The 17749-nt window shown below is 36.2% G+C and overlaps 1 protein-coding gene across 19 annotated transcripts in view; it reads right to left on the bottom strand.

Moving 5' to 3' along the window:
• LOC141387072 (uncharacterized) overlaps window positions 1-17749 on the bottom strand; it is a 201316-nt gene that overhangs the window by 21654 nt on the left and 161913 nt on the right. For 10 of the 19 annotated variants that reach the window (XM_073956205.1, XM_073956206.1, XM_073956208.1 and 7 more), the window contains 3 exons: window positions 15608-15912; window positions 15170-15546; window positions 11859-12005 (listed from right to left, as the gene is read on the bottom strand). In XM_073956205.1, coding sequence (XP_073812306.1) covers window positions 11859-12005; window positions 15170-15546; window positions 15608-15912 — 829 coding nt within the window. Of the gene's footprint in view, window positions 1-10644; window positions 11349-11858; window positions 12006-15169; window positions 15547-15607; window positions 15913-17749 lie in introns of all 19 variants that reach the window. The other 9 variants (XM_073956198.1, XM_073956201.1, XM_073956199.1 and 6 more) reach the window with 1 other exon arrangement.

Here is a 17749-nt window from a genome sequence, read left to right as displayed (position 1 = left end):
TTTCTCTGCGTGTAGCAGGTTCTTTTCGCGAACGAGAGAAAATTCAAACCATTAATACGAGTACATATTAACACCCTCGGCATAATTTTGAATCATCAACTAACGTGGAAAATTTACATATGTATATCGAGGTACTGTATTCCTGAAAAAAATCCATTGTAGAGTTCTTATTTTACGAACAAACGGGTTCAATTGAACGATTCATTAAAAAGAACGAAAGAACTAGATCAGTCTATATATAGTTAATTAGTTCACTGAACTAAATCAGTGAGCGACCGAACGATTAATGAACGAAAGAATTGTTAGTGAACGTTTCAGTGATTGTGATCCAAACAATTAAACTAGATAGTGAACCATGAACTAGAATACTGAACTGGTTCAGTCAAAAGAGCTGAACTTTATTGAGCGATCTGTCAAATGAAATAGATTTTACAACTATATTCCATTAGCAAAAGCTGGAGATTGAGACTACGGGTCATCCATTGGATAATTATGTACGCTGAATTCTGACCTACCTCTTACCTACCTCTGGTGTGATGGAATGCTTTGAACAAGACATTGTAGTTACTTAAACTAAATGGCGCCCAAAGAGTAGCATAAATTTTAATCACCGCTGGGACGGAAAGCGCTTCACAGCCTGCCCTTAATGTCCCAGTAGAAATCCACCAACAAGATCTTGTCGTGCAGGAACTGACATCCAAGAATGTGCTTCAGCTCAAAGATCTAAATTTTTTGCCCAGTTCCCAATATGGTGACGCTGGAATTTTATGACCAATATACTTCACATTGAGCTCGGAGGGAATCAGTGATTATATATCCTCACCAATTGACTTCGAGCTAACACTTGAACTTCGAACGAACAAAATAATGGACTAAGAGGTCTGGATCAACAACATCCAACTTTATATGGCATAGAAATTTATATCGATGGTTCTAAGATGGAAACTGGAACAATTGCGTCCTAAGACTCACATTTAAGTTGAATGACAATAGTAGTACCTTCCAAGCCGAAATCTTTGCAATCACAAAGGCCGCAAATCTATAAAAACAGTAGTTTATACTTTTATCAGAAATGAAGCGCAGCAAGAAAGCCAGACGCTTATGTACCTAGGCCTTTAAGGTATCCAAGGCAATCTAGTTTCTCTAAAAAAGTCCGACCAAAAATTACCAGTAGAAATAATTACGGGCAAGTGCAATATCAGATCGTTGTCTTGCAAACGTTGTGAAGGATACGAGATTGCTGACTACTGCAGGCAATGCGAAGATAGTGGCAGTAAGAGCATGGACGCTCTTTGGAATGGTTGCAAGCTCAACTGCCGAGATCCCAAGCTGAGTTGCAGCTACAACACTCCCTGACTCGAAAGTGACAGAAGTGTTTATTCGCAATCAGAATAGGTGCCTCTAGACCGATAGTTTGAAATTGGTCTACTTCTTGCAGGATGGTGTAGAGACCTAATGAAGTTCATAATGAACAGCGAAAGTGCGAAATATATTAGGGACTGTAATGGGGAGATGTACTTCGGGTTGGGGTGGCTTCGGTTTCACATCCCGCAGTCACAGTAAAGAAAATATGCAGCATGGTCTCTGTGTGGTGCAAATAACGACTGCCGAAACTCTTCTCTCCCATATTAGAACCGAAGAAGACACTGCCTTTGGTCCAGGGACCCTGTTTATACAAAAATGGGTTGAACCATGGGGGATACTGCCTATTCTAAATCCAATGGGGAGAAGGTAACGACATGTATTCACGCCGAAAAATATATGTTAGAAATATGTTTGGATCCAAACAAATATATATGTTTGGCACGGGTTGCATAATTTGTTTGTGTCCAAACAAATATATGTTTGCAACATTTTGTAACATATCTCAATTTAATATGTTTGGGTACCAACATATTTTTTATGTTAGAACATATTTTTTATGGGTGGAGAGGATTTTGGCCAAAGAGAGTAACAACAGGGCTCTCGCAGCTCCGGAATGCTGGTTTACATTAAAGAGCTGTGTGGATGTGCATTGTTCCGATTTCGTTACGATTGGTTTGCTGGGCTGTATGTATCAACAAACCACCATCGTCTCACGATAACATTTTGACTTTATCAGCAAACCACACACAACAACAACTACCGCTGTCGCAACAATTGTTGTGAGTTAACTGACAAACCGACAAACCAAACAACTACAGTGCGTTTGGTGTCGAAAAAACAAAGTTCGTATAGTCAAATACTTCGCAACTACAAATTTGTAATTTCTTTAATATAAAGGCAACATCTAATATCTCAACCTAGCGCTGATAGACTCAACATGTATGTACATATGATTCATATTGTTCTGCTATGCTTACAAGACGATAACAACTACAGTGAAAATCTTTAGAAGAAGTTACAATATTACAAAATAAAAGAATTAATAAATAAAAAGAAGCAAAATTTGTCTCTGCTTTGTTTGGTGTTGTGTGGTGGTTGTCAATAAAAACAAAAACTCGCCAAAATTGTCTTTTTTAATCTCTCAGAAAAACCAGTATTTTTTGCTTTATGAAAGGCGTTGTTGTTTGGGACTGCTTGCAAACAAATATATGTTTGCTGCAAAATATGTTTGGGACATGTGTCAGAGAGGTCATTTTTTCTGTGTGTTGTAGCTAAGAAAAGTCTAAATCTTATTAAACTATGATTATAATAGTATTGCTGGAAATAGGCTCAGGAAGAGCATTGGTTCTAGCCTTGGACAGTGACAAACACTGGCTGTATAGGACAGTGGTCTGACCTATCTCAACATATGGGTGGCATGCTCTAAGTAATAGTTCGTTAGGGTGGCATGCCCTAAGTAATAGTTCGAATTTGTCGAATTTAGTTACTGTGCTGGTAACTACTGTCTGGTTCCGTAACAGGTGGTGTTCTGAAAGTTAGGGAGCGTAACATGGTGCGTTGTTCACGACTCAGACAACATGCAAGCCCTCTTCAGCGGATGGGTGACTAACTACATTTCGCCAAGTCTGGACTTTGACACAGCTGATGTAATAATCCCAGATAAGAATGACTGGGCTAATTCTTAATAGCTTATCCATTTTAATCAATGGTTTGAAGATGGAAGAATTAGAGGAAGCACCTGTATACATACTGTGAATGGTTTGATTCCCAGGTCAGGCAATATTACATTTTTAACGGTGATAAAAAATACGCCTCAGCGTCCGTTCAGATCGGCTACAGAAAGTAGGCCCCATATCAGTGAGCTAATACGAATCGGGGTACACTCATAAATATGAGAGAAGTCTTGGGGATGTTTGTGGTTCTTATTACAACAGTATATGTTCTGTTTTTCTTCGAATAGAGTAGACAGTATGTCCAAGTATGCCCAAGTGAATGCAATACATTTAAGCTGAAAACACATACAACGTTTGGGTAAAGTTTTGTGTCATTTTGGCCGTTTTTACACTGTTGGGCATGATGCCGAAAAATTCAAATTCATTTGAAATATATGCCAACAAACCGATAAACGCTGGACTTTGGTATCGGCGTCGCCTTGTTGTTGTTTTTTTTTCTCAACGCCCAACGCAAAACTTTACTCAAACGTTGTATGTGTTTTCAGCTTTAGAGCTAATCTAAGCCTGCTAGCATTGTTGTCGCTCAGTTAACGTCAATATTTGTGCACTTAAGACCTTTAATGGCTTTCATTAAAATGGCATTGAACTTCTTCTTAAATATAGCAATAGCAAGAATAAAAATAAATAAACGGTTAAGACTTATTATGGCAACACAGCTAGTGTTTGGAACCATTCATATATCTATGTATGTATGTATGTAGACTTCATACATGGATTCCCTTTGGATTTCATGTTGCAATTTACAACTGCAACACTTGATATGTTATTATGATGGTATGGTTATGCTCAGCATAACTTTAAGGCGATTAAAATAAGTTTTCATAGCGAATCATAATTAACAGAGAGCGTGTGTTTTGCATATGCAACGAACTATGCATCATTTGCTATAGTTTTTTTATTCTGTTGGTTTCTCCAAGACTCATAGTCATCATCACCTTGCCATGCCTTGTACTTATGCAGTTTGTAGTGTAGATAAGACCAAATGGAAAACTGTTGCAAGCTTTGCAACAAATCCCAATGAAGCTGTTAATTAAATGTAAAATAATAACTTTGCTCCGGGAACAATTTTATGAAAGAAACTAGAAGAGGAATGAATTAAAACTGAAGTCTTTAGTTTTCAAGCTAAACAAGACCAGCTGCGGCAACGAACATTAGAATGTTTCAAAGGCCAAATGTGCCAGCGAAAAAAAAAGAAAACTACTAAGTTTATATTGATGGAGTTTAGGTTTAGAGTGTACTGAGAATTCATTAAAATAATTACAAGAAGAAAAAAATATTGTTGCAAACAAACAAACAAATCTGCTGATGTGTGAAAATAAACAAAGAGTTAATTAAATTAACGGAACAGAAAATGATGTATCGTGCGGATACATTGTAATCTAAAGGATATATCTAAAACTCCAAACTTTGAACAATTTAAATAAAAGACCGAACGAAAGTTTGTAGATGAAATAAAAAACAAGTAAAAATTTATCAGTTGGGTCAACAGGGATATACCCACAGCATGTGACCTAAAGAAAATATCCTAACCCAAATCTTTTAGTCCTGTCGTCAATAAAATACAACGATTTTTCCGCAAATTCTATGATTTTTTAAATAAATCTTTCGAGAGTGAATATTCATCAGTTTTGCACCATCATATTTCGTCCAAATTTAATCCAACAATCACAGTTTAGTATGAGGCAGTCCTTTGGCTATAAAGTGAAACATTCTCTTGTCTCCACCAAAATAGTGCCTTTGTCAACAACTTTAGGTGCAGGTGTTTCTCATCCATAGAAAACCCGAAATTTTAATTTCCAGTTAATTCCGTTAGAAAACATGGCTAAAGCCTTCAAAATGCGTGAAGTAGGCAGGTATCGTTATAAGGGGTTATACCAAAACATTGAGCATTGACAATAGCTTTGGGTAGGACCTCCAAGATAAAAGGTTATACTGTTGTAATAATAACCGACATAGTTATCCCAAATAAACTTTAACAGCGAACAGGCAGGTCTTAACCAAAGTCAAAATATTTGAACTTTTGTTTGCGAAGTTCTAGAAGGAGTAGACCGATATTCTCTATCTTCGAATTTAGCAAAGTTGAGAAGAACTATTAGGATGTGAAACGTTTGGACCAGTATAGAGTGGCCTCCGAAAAGATATACCGTCGTAAAGGAAAAGTAAGAACTAGGGGACCAATGTAGTTCATATTCGAAACATATTCCATATTCTCAGATTTTATTTTTAATATTTTGTGAATAATCAAAAGAAAAACACAGGGACTTTGACGGACCCTTGGATACTCAAACGTACATTTTTTTGAATATTTTCAGAGGACCAGAGAAATCCTCATAAATTGATTTCGAAATCTTAGACTTTTAAGAATATTTTATAAAAAGATCTATTGCAGCAAGAAAGGTGAATTTTTTGCAATAACACACATAGGCATAACCCTGAAGATCTACAGGAGTCAAGATATTCGATTTGATAAGAATATTTTTGGAAGGTCCTAGAACATGTTTTTTTTTCCGGAAGTACAGAACCTGAAACATGGATGTTTTTATACTGTCAACCTTTAGCCTAGACTTTGATATGATCAACAAGTAAAAAAGTATCAGTCGGCTTTGCCGACAGAGATATACCCTCAGCTTGTGTATACTGAAAAATTTTTTCCAAAAAACGTATATATTTAGGGGGTTCTAAAAATTTTGGGCGTTTGAACCGACAAAAACGTTGATTAGGATTAAAGATCAAAAGTTTTGCGGAAGAGATACTAAAAGGAATGGATCGATATTGACCAGCCACTACATATGGTGCCATAGGGGGTTTTTACACCCTTCGGGCTGTTTGCTCATGAAGTGTGGACTTGCCCCTGAAAAAACTTTTACCATCGTATTTGAGGCAGTTAATACAAGTTGCTTCAACAAAAATCAAAGTGATTCGATAGCAGGTCTTAAAGTGAACTTATCCGAAATTTTGTGTGGGAGGTACCGGATGGAGTGGACAAATATAGTCCATATATGAACCTGATCTATATCTGGTAGATATATTAGGATGTGTAAAGTATGGACCAATTCGGCCCCTCCCTTCAAGAGTTACCGTACGAAAATTTTTTCCGAACATTTTTGAACTTTTGTGGCGGAGGTACCTGAAGGAGTGGACCGATATGGCTTATCTTCGAACTTAAACTATGCTTGGACAAAATATTACTAAGGCCAAATGTTGGATCGAATCGGCAGATCCGTTCTAGAGTTATCTTGCGCTCCAACCACCTCAATCGGCGTCATAGGGGTTTTTTGCAACTTTCATGCTATGTTCTCCGGAAGTATAGACTTGCCACTAATGAAACTTATACCTTCGTATGGGGGGCAGTGAATACAAGTTGCTAAAACAAAAATCAAAGCGATTCGAGAGATGGCCCTAAACTGAACTTTTCCGAGATTTTGTGTGGGAGGTACCCGAAGGAGTGGACCGATTGAGTCCGTATTGAAACCTTATCTAAGTCTGGTACACATTTCAGGATGTGCAAAGTATGGATCAAATCGGTTACTCCCTTCAAGAGTTATCGTGCGCACAAATTTTCCGAACATTTTCGAACTTTTGTGTGGGAGGTACCGGAAGGAGTGGACCGATATAACCCATCTTCAAACATAAACTAAGTTTCTGCAAAATATTACGGAAGCTAAAATTTGAACCGAATCGGTTCATCCGTTCGAGAGTTATCGTGCGCTTCAGCCAGCCAGACAGACAGACGGACGGACATTGCTCAATCGACTCCAAATTGTCTAAAACACATTTCGTCCAAACATACTTGGGGTCTAAAACCATTATTTCGATGAGGCACATTTTGCCCGTATGAAAGTGTATATACCCTCGTTAGCATAAATGCTGAGGGTATAAAAAATGTGTCTCTTACAAATAAAGGTTTTGTACCCTAAGTATGTTTGCACGAAATCCGTTTCAGACAATTTAGAGTCGGTCTAGTCCTGTCCGCACGTCGATATGGATGACTGGGGCGCATGATAACTCTCGAAAAGATCAACCGATTTGGTCCAAACTTTGCACCTCGTAATATTTTGTGATTATTTAGATCAAGTTGGAGATGGCCCATATCGGCCAACTTCTTCAGGTACCTAACCCACAAAAATTAACTCTCCAAGACATAGATCAGGTCCGAATATGAACTATATTGATTAACTCCTACGAATACCACCTACCGAAAATTTCAAAAGTTTTCGAAAAACGAGTTGTCCTGTGGCATTAACACAACGGTACAATTTTTTTTGGGGACAAGTTCATACATCCTTAGATAATCTGAAATCCGTTTCTGACAACTTGGAGTCGATTTAGCCTTGTTCGTTCGTCTGTCTGTCGGGCTGGCTGACACATACGATAACTCACTCTCGAGCGGATTAACTTATTTAGATTTGAACTTTGCATTCCGTAATACTTTGTCCAAACTTCGGCCAACATCTTCGGGTAACTCCCCCACTAAAGTGCAAAATTTCCTCTAAAATGGTGCACACTATGACACTCGAAGGAAGTAACCAATTTGGTCTATCATCATATTTCTTTTAGACATAGTTCAGGAGTGGAACTCATGTATCGAGCTTATAATTTCGGTAATTAACGACATTTGTCGGTAAATTAACAACCAAAATGAAGTTGTCGCTAATTCCTACTGATAGCAAGAGTGTTGTCAACTTTTAGTGATCCTTTTCATTCATAATTTTGCGTTTTAATTTTACCAATTTTTGTCGGTAACTCACAAACTGAGTTACAGAATTCCACTTCAGGCTCGAATAGGAACTGTGTCGGTCCACTTCTACGGGTACCTTCCACACAAAATGTAAACATTTGTCGCAAAAGTGCTGGATTGTTTTAAAATTTTTTGCAGCTGGTTGTTCTCTCCGCTTCTATTACGACGGAACATATTTTTTGGGAGTAAGACCATACTTTCGGAGATAATGGTCCAAACGCTCTAAATCCCTATCCAATAGAAGGAACAAATTAGGACTATAACTTACAAATTGAGTATCCGATTAGTCCGAAACTTTGCACATCGTAGAATTTCTTCCAAACGTACATCAAGTTCCAAGAAGGTTTATATCACAAACCAAAATATAAACATTTTCTCTTAATGCTGTTTATGTGCCGTTCGTGGATTATTTGGTCCTGTTTAAAGCGATATAAATTTTTTCGTGGGCAGTCCATGACTGCAGACATAATGGCTCAAGAGCTCTAAATAACTATAACTATTGGAAGCACTTCAGAATATTTGTCACAAAACTTATCAAGTTCGAATATGGTACAACTCCTTGCATTTTCATTTTTATCGAAGGTACCACATGAGTGGGCAAGTCCATGCCTGCAGACATAATGGCTCAAGAGCTTTAAAAAATCCTACGTGATCAACTGAAATTGCTAGTGGGCACTATAACTATTGGAAGCACTTCAGAATATTTGTCACAAACTTATCAATTTCGAATATGGGACAACTCCTTGCATTTTCATTTTTATCGAAGGTACTCCTGTGGTCTTGTTTACAGCGATATATTTTTTTTCTGATTACACCTATATATCGATTTTGTCATGGACAAGTCCATGCTTCCTGACATAATGACCTAAGTGTTTTAAAAAAATCTTACGGTGGCCAATTAAAACGGCTACTTGGCAAGATAACTATCGACAAGAATGAGAAAATTGCATTCTGCTCCAAGATGGACTATGCCGGTCCATTCCTTCACCTACCTCCTCCAAAAAAGTCAAACACATTTAATCCAATTAAAGGCCTCTTTGGAGATCTTGTTGAAAATTTAGAGGTAGATAGTCGACGTAAAAATACTTTATGAAATATTTCCAATTGTTTCGTTTCGTATTTTCCATAGGAACAATACAAAACGAAACATAACCCACGTTGGCCGAACTCGACAACAACAGATATAAAACGAAAAAGTTCAAAACAAATGAACGATTCAATGAATAATTCGTTTGGTGGTCGAAAACCATACTTTCAACCATGTATGTTCCAAGTATGTTGATGTTAGCTTATAGGGTTGTTAAGCAATCAAATGTGTGTGTCTGAGTGTGGCATTGCTCATTTCGAACAGCAAATGTTTGCCAAAAATTCTTTTTGTTTCGGTGGTGAATGAAACAACTCGGCAAAGCATAGCCGAAGTACATTTCAGTAATCGTACGGTTTTCGTATTTTTGCATTGAAAAATTTGTGGTTTTGTTTTGAGAGCGAAACGATTCAGAGAAGCTGAAAAGTTTGTGACTTTGTGTGTTTGGAACGGGAATCGTTTTGTTTGTTTGCGTTCATTGCATGTAACCGCTATTAGGTGGTGGATCGGCGAATGTTTTTTTTTTTTTTGTTTTACGGTGTAATAATTAGGCCTACTGTTCATGAAACCTTTAAAACTTTTGCCACCTACGAAAATGTTCTTTACTTTTAAAATTAGGGATCTGTTCATAGTACTATTAAGTCCATTAACCCTGTTTTGGGGTGCCACTGTGGTTAAGCCCAATGGCTTACCCACTGAATGCCTGAGTTCGATTCTCAGGAAAGACAACATTACATTTTTAATTGTGGCAAAAATACCCGTCAGCGTAAAGTTGACGTCATTTCCTGAGTTTTTCAGCCATGTAAAACTGTGGTGCCCTAAAACAATCCGTTCGAGCTCAGTGATAAAAGTAGGTTCCACATAATTGCGCCAATATGATAGAAGTATCCTTTGCTCTTCTAGGGTGTTTGTGGAAAAGATTATTATTATATCAGTAAGGAGAAGAATACAATGCTAATTTTAACATAGTCCAAGAATGGAAAAGATAAGGCATCGCATGCAAACCAATAATTAGCCGATTGTGCAGAATTATAATGTCTTCGGTCAATGAACTAATCTGTTCCTTTTTCGGTTAGCCGTGATTAATATGTTTCCCTAAATCAACGTTGCCAGCAATTTGTTATTTTTCCCAGAGTCGAGAATTCGGACCCCACGTTGGGCGCCAGTTTTGAAAAGCAAACCAAACACTCGTCTTTTGAGTTGTGATCCTTGCTGTCTTCTGTTAAACGTGTGTTTAACCTTCTAAGTCACAATTTCTTATTATAAATATACGAAGGATTGTGGATTTTATTTAGGTCTACCACTCCTGTTATTGTTTTTTCGTACACTGACTGGCTGAGAGTATTTTGCTGACGGCAAAGCCACCTGATTCTTCTTTGCTTGTTGAAGACCTACAGATGCAGTCGAGTCAGAATGTTGGAGTTGAAAAAATATTAATTTTATTCAAGGAGCTACAGATGCCCAGAACTATAGATCTCCTTTTTTAATGACCCACGGAGCCATAATCAAGAACTCACATAGTCAGAAACATGAATATCTTTTCTTAAGAATATTTTAGAAGTTCCGAAACATATACCAAACAAAATTGTGGACTCACCGCGCTGAGCTTTAAACCTGCATTTTTTCAAAGAATATTTTTGAGATACTCAACTCGAGTCGTTCGAGTCCAACTCAAAGAAAAATTCCAAACCGAATGAATTTTCCAAATAAATTAAATGTAATACCTTCGGATTTCTGTAAACACTGAGAATCTGCAATTTCATTCGCAGTCATTCTTCCAGTCAAAGGCAATTGTTTGCTTTGATTTGGCCTCACCGTTTTGAGAGACGTCGACATATCGTTTGGAGGCTTTTTCTGTGATTTACTTATTGTGACTCCAGCATGCATGACATCCGCCTTCAATTTATGATGATCACTTCGTTTTGTGCCAATTTTAGCTTGACGCATGTCATTCACTACTGTTCGACTGTTGCTGCTGCTTGCTGGAACGATATTCGCCTTTTCTTTGGTGGTTTTGCTAATGCCCTGTTTGCCTTTGATGTGGTGTTGCTGCTGTTGTTGTTGCTGTATATTATTATTTTTGTCGGATGTTGGTGGTGGTGACATTTGTTCACCCATCAAACGGAAATCTGGCATTTCAATTTTCAATTTTGTTGCTACTGGATCTTTAGTTGAGTATGTCGTAATGGGATCTTCTTGTTGGGTGAGGATGGTGTTGTTGTTGTCTTCTCCTCGAGATGATGATGACGGTGATGAGGTTGGCGTAAGATTTTTGTCACGTGTACAATTGCTGCTATTATAAATGGTTGCTGTGGTAGCTAGAGGTGTTGCCGCTGCTGCTACTGGTGTATCGTCGATAGGAATAGCTTTTCTTGACGCTACCGTTTCCGATGCTTCATTAATATTTCCTGTTTGTTTTGTTATTTTTCTGCATTTTAAATTAAAATAGAAATAAGAGGTGTAAGGGAATGGGAGGTATTCATTTTTAGACTTGTGACATATCCAAAAGGGTGGAGGGCGGTACAAGTTGCGATGATAATCAAACTACATACTGGGATACTTTTTAGAAAAAAACTTGGGTGGACAAATTAATAAAACTATTACTAATACGGGTACGGCAAGGCAGTATTTTGTGTGGGTGGTTGTGTTTCAATACAAAATAAAAATTCGTAATTAAATAAAATCAAAACAATCCGCTACAGCTAAGAAAAAAACTCATATATGGACCCCTTTCGCAATCTCAAACAAAAGCCAATGTGTAATGACGAAGAAAACGAAGTGCTTCTGTTCGACATTGAGAATTGGGGTCCTTGCATATTCAAATCATCAACTTCAAAAGTGTGTGCTGCTTATCTAGGTTCGCAAGTTTAAATCTCAAGAAGCTTAACAGGCGTAAGCTTTTCATCAACAATGTGTAATAAAAACTGTTCAGACTTACCTTTCACTGTTAATCGAAGATGTCATTGACATGGACATTAAACCCACGTCTGGTGTTTTGTGACCCAATTTTGGAGTTTTGCTAATATCCTCATTTTCATCACCAGCTACACCAGAATATTTATCCCGATTTATAGATCGCTTGGTTCTGTTAAGGAAAAATATTTAAAAAATAATAAAAAAATATAAAAAAAATATTTTAAAAAATAAATGTTGTTATGACATTTGAAGTAAACAAATTAAAAAATATGTCAACATTTTAGGGTTACCACGTCCACAAAAATTTTAAAGAATATTTTCAGAGATTTTTTAAAAAATATTTTTCAAAAGTGGATTTTTAAAGAATATTTTTTGAAGTAACAGCAGAGCCACAAACGTGGGTTTTTAAAGAATGTTTTTTCAATGTTAAGCGGAGCCACAAATGTGGAGTTTTAAAGAATATTTTTTTTAAGGATAAGCAGAGCCACAAACGTGGATTTTTAAAGAATATTTTTCAAGGATAAGCAGAGCCACAAACGTGGATTTTTAAAGAATATTTTTCAAGGATAAGCAGAGCCACAAACGTGGATTTTTAAAGAATATTTTTCAAGGATAAGAGGATTATTAAAGAATATTTTTCAAGGATAAACGTGGATTTTTAAAGAATATTTTTTCAAGGATAAGCAGAGCCACAAACGTGGATTTTTAAAGAATATTTTTTCAAGGATAAGCAGAGCCACAAACGTGGATTTTTAAAGAATATTTTTTCAAGGATAAGCAGACCCACAAACGTGGATTTTTAAAGAATATTTTTTCAAGGATAAGCAGAGCCACAAACGTGGATTTTTAAAGAATATTTTTTCAAGGATAAGCAGAGCCACAAACGTGGATTTTTAAAGAATATTTTTTGAAGTAACAGCAGAGCCACAAACGTGGATTTTTAAAGAATATTTTTGAAGGATAAGCAGAGCCACAAACGTGGATTTTTAAAGAATATTTTTCAACGATAAGCAGAGCCACAAACGTGGATTTTTAAAGAATATTTTTTCAAGGATAAGCAGAGCCACAAACGTGGATTTTTAAAGAATATTTTTTCAAGGATAAGCAGAGCCACAAACGTGGATTTTTAAAGAATATTTTTTCAAGGATAAGCAGACCCACAAACGTGGATTTTTAAAGAATATTTTTCAAGGATAAGCAGAGCCACAAACTTGGATTTTTAAAGAATATTTTTCAAGGGTAAGCAGAGCCACAAACTTGGATTTTTAAAGAATATTTTTCAAGGGTAAGCAGAGCCACAAACGTGGATTTTCAATGAATATTTTTCAAGGGTAAGCAGAGCCACAAACGTGGATTTTTAAAGAATATTTTTCAAGGGTAAGCAGAGCCACAAACGTGGATTTTTAAAGAATATTTTTCAAAGATAAGCAGAGCCACAAAATGTGTATTTTTAAAGAATATTTTTCAAAGATAAGCAGAGCCACAAACGTGGATTTTTAAAGAATATTTTTCAAAGATAAGCAGAGCCACAAACGTGGATTTTTAAAGAATATTTTTCAAAGATAAGCAGAGCCACAAACGTGGATTTTTAAAGAATATTTTTCAAAGATAAGCAGAGCCACAAACGTGGATTTTTAAAGAATATTTTTCAAATATAAGCAGAGCCACAAACGTGGATTTTTAAAGAATATTTTTCAAAGATAAGCAGAGCCACAAACGTGGATTTTTAAAGAATATTTTTCAAAGATAAGCAGAGCCACAAACGTGGATTTTTAAAGAATATTTTTCAAAGATAAGCAGAGCCACAAACGTGGATTTTTAAAGAATATTTTTCAAAGATAAGCAGAGCCACAAACGTGGATTTTTAAAGAATATTTTTCAAAGATAAGCAGAGCCACAAACGTGGATTTTTAAAGAATATTTTTCAAAGATAAGCAGAGCCACAAACGTGGATTTTTAAAGAATATTTTTCAAAGATAAGCAGAGCCACAAACGTGGATTTTTAAAGAATATTTTTCAAAGATAAGCAGAGCCACAAACGTGGATTTTTAAAGAATATTTTTCAAAGATAAGCAGAGCCACAAACGTGGATTTTTAAAGAATATTTTTCAAAGATAAGCAGAGCCACAAACGTGGATTTTTAAAGAATATTTTTCAAAGATAAGCAGAGCCACAAACGTGGATTTTTAAAGAATATTTTTCAAAGATAAGCAGAGCCACAAACGTGGATTTTTAAAGAATATTTTTCAAAGATAAGCAGAGCCACAAACGTGGATTTTTAAAGAATATTTTTCAAAGATAAGCAGAGCCACAAACGTGGATTTTTAAAGAATATTTTTCAAAGATAAGCAGAGCCACAAACGTGGATTTTTAAAGAATATTTTTCAAAGATAAGCAGAGCCACAAACGTGGATTTTTAAAGAATATTTGTTGAAGTAACAGCAGAGCCACAAACTTGGGATTTTAAAGAAGGATTTTTGATGGAAGGAAGAGACAGAAACGTGGATTAAAAAATATTTTTGGTGGAATAGCAGAGCCAGAAACGTGGATTTTTAAAGCATAGTTTTTGAAGGACCAGCAGAGTCAGAAACTTTCTGTATGCCTTCTTCATATTGAAGACCTTCTGCAGAGCATCTATGCATAGAAGAACTTCTATAGGTCTTCTATGGACAGGAGACTTTCTGGAGGTCATTTCTAGATAGAAAACCTTTTGAGGGTCATCTCTTGATAGAAGTCTTTCAGTAGGTATTCTCTAGATAGAAGACCTTTTGTAGGTCTCTCTGTTGGTCTTTCCTAGATAGAAGACCATCTATAGATCTTCTCTACTCAGAAGACCTTTTGCAGGTCTTCTATGGATAGGAGATCTTCCTGCATACATGTATGGATAGAAGACCTTCTCTAGGTTTTCTATGAATGGAAGACCTTCTGTGGGCTTTCTATAGATAGAAGACCTCTTTTGAGTCACCACTACATAGAAGACCTTCTTTAGGTCTTCTATAGATTTAAGAGCCTCTGTAGGTTATCCACGGATAGAAGAATTTCTGTAGCTTTTCTATAGAAAAAATACCTTTTATGGGTCATCTCTAGATAGGACACCTTCTACAGGTTTTCTATGGATAGAAGACCTTCTCTAGGTCTTATATGGATGGAAGACCTTCTGTGGGCCTTCAATAGATAGAATTCTTTTCTAGATAGGAGTATTTATGTAGGCCTTCTCTAGATAGAAGACCTTCTGTAGGTCTTCTTTAGCTCATTTATACATATAAACCCAGAAAAAGAATAATTCATCCTTACTTCCTTATATTTTCTAAAAGTTTTCAGAATTATACTCACTTTAAACATGGCGCTTTATATTTCGTCCTAGCCTCCAGGCGTGCTTTGGCCGCACTCTCTTCCGTTTTACTATTGGACTGTTTCTTTATTGAATCCTGTAGAGCCTTCTCTTTGCACCATTCCACATGGCGATCGTAAGCCTTCAAGCCAAAGCAACGATCACAATGTGGACATTGTTCGGAGGGTACCGAAGTTTGTATTGGTCCACGACGTGTCAGCGAACGTTCGGAGGAACGTAAACGATCGCGACTAAAGTTGCTCGATGTTGTCATACCGTCAGTGGCCGAAGAGGTTGACAGCTTACGCATTGAGGCCCTGGCTGTGGAGCGTACAAGCTCTTCGGTAGGTTTTTTGCGCTGCATAATGGGAGAGGCCACCTAAAAAATAACAATTTTAAAATTTTTATTCTTGAAATTTATTGCTACAAATCTTCCTTACCTGTTGTAGGGCATTTGGCGATTGTCCCCTTTCACTTTTCGTCCTTGTCAATGTGACACTGGAACTTTTCTCTGGCAATCCAAAATTCTTTGGCAATGGATATGTAGCCAATTCCGTACCCTCTCTCCTTTGTCTCGATGAATCGAATATGTTACGCCTTTTGGTTGCCATTTTTTCACAAATGCCCACATGCTTCCTTAGGGTCACTGGATTAAAGGTACGCGAACATATCGGACATGGTGCCAGCTGTGCGCTGAACGCTGGATCTGGTGTTTCCGTAGGCGTTGTGGTATTATAACTGTTAACTGCAAGAAAAGAGACGAAAAAACGAATACAAAAATAAATGAAAGTTCTTTTGGGGAAATGTGTCGTCTCTAGAACTGAGTTTTGAAAAAAAAGTTAAATTGACAAGGGTGGGTTAATTGTTTTTGTAGTAGATTTTTTGGGACATTTCTTAAACAGAAAGCGTCGAAAGTTTAGAAGAGTTAACGGGAAGCTTTGGAAAAAATATCAGTTTAGAATGTTGGTCGAAATCCTTAAGGCCTGGGTACATAAGCAGCCTTGCCTGATTGCCTTGCTTTCCTGCTTCATTTCTGACATAATAAAAATAAAAGAATAAAGAAGGCCGAGCAAATTTCAGACTGGGTTGCCCTTTTCTTTTTTATTCTTTTATCAGAAGTAAGCAAGGTAAGCAGGCAAGGCAGCTTATGTACGCAGGCCTTTAAACTTCAACAACGAAATGATGTAATTGTTTTATTAAGAATGTTTTAAACAATAACAAAAGCAAATTGTTAAACATAATAAACCACTGATAATAGTCGACCGACCGACCCATCACTGAAGATTATCTGTCATAATATAAAAATAAACAATGGGAAACAAAACATACCCAAACGACAGTTTAAAAATTAAACAAATTTAAAATAATATTAAAATGGGCGAAATAAAAAAAAATAATAAACAAATTTTGAAACATCTCGTAAATGAGACATTAAACACTACTTATCTGCATTTCAAAATTATCATGGCGCAAAGGCAGAAAATAAATATAAATACATCTTTATAGTTAAGGTCGTCAATCTTCACGTTCCCGTCATTCCACCCAAAAACAATGGGAAATTCAAATTTAAAAACTTTACTTATTTTTTAAAACTGAAAATCATAAACACTTTGAGTTTATTTCGCATAGCAATTTGTAACAAAGTGGTAATCGTTTTTGGTTCATAATTTTCCTCGACTATTTGAATTTTAATTCGTAGTTTTTGTAATTCCGTTCCGTTTATATTTTTATTTTTATACTACGTTCACCCCATTAAAAAGTAAACTGCTTTACAACAAATTAATGATAACATCGCCAAGGAAAATCATAGCGGAGCATTAGAAAAAAGTGAATGTAAATTGCAGTTGCAAAAGTCTAATATTAAATAGATAAACCTTTTTTCTGTTTTAGATTATGCAAATTTCATTCATTATTTTCGTTTACTTTTGTTATTGTTGTGCTTTTCGTACTTTAATTATTTACCATTATTCCGCACTCAAATAATAAGCAGTGTAATGCTGCAAGGCAACCCAGGTTTATATTTCTCAATATAAAAACAAAAAATAATTAGCCTTAATTTTAGTGTAATCATTAAAAAAGAGAGCGTTGATGAGATGTGGGAAAATTTAGAGATTACAAATTAGTAACTCAAAGCGTAACTAATAAAACGTAGGCTTACAAATTGAAGCCTGGAGAAAGAAACATCAAAGAAAAGCATATATGTATTTCTCAAGTCCTTTAAGCTGTAAACACATCGAACGTTTCAGTAAAGTTGGGCGTCATTGCTGATAAAAGAATAAATGAGCAAGGGCAACATAGATCGATTTTTTCTTTATTCTTTTATCAGACAGCCAACTTTACTGAAAAGTTGGATGTGTTCGGCTATTAAGGCCTGGGTACATATGTAAGTTGCTTTGCCTAGTTGCCTTGCTTTGCTGCTTCATTTTTGACATAATAAAAATAAAAGAATAATGGAGGCTGAGCAAATTTCGAACTTTGTTGCCCTTTTCTTTTTTATTCTTTTATCAAAAGCAAACAAGGCAACCAGGCGAGGCAGCTTATGTACGCAGGCCTTAAGGCCTCAGTACATAACTAGGCGTTTA

Source organism: Musca autumnalis, unplaced genomic scaffold, assembly GCF_047663935.1.
Source record: "Musca autumnalis isolate F117 unplaced genomic scaffold, ASM4766393v1 scaffold_5, whole genome shotgun sequence".
Taxonomy (NCBI): domain Eukaryota; kingdom Metazoa; phylum Arthropoda; class Insecta; order Diptera; family Muscidae; genus Musca; species Musca autumnalis.
This window is presented reverse-complemented; position numbering and strand designations above follow the sequence as displayed.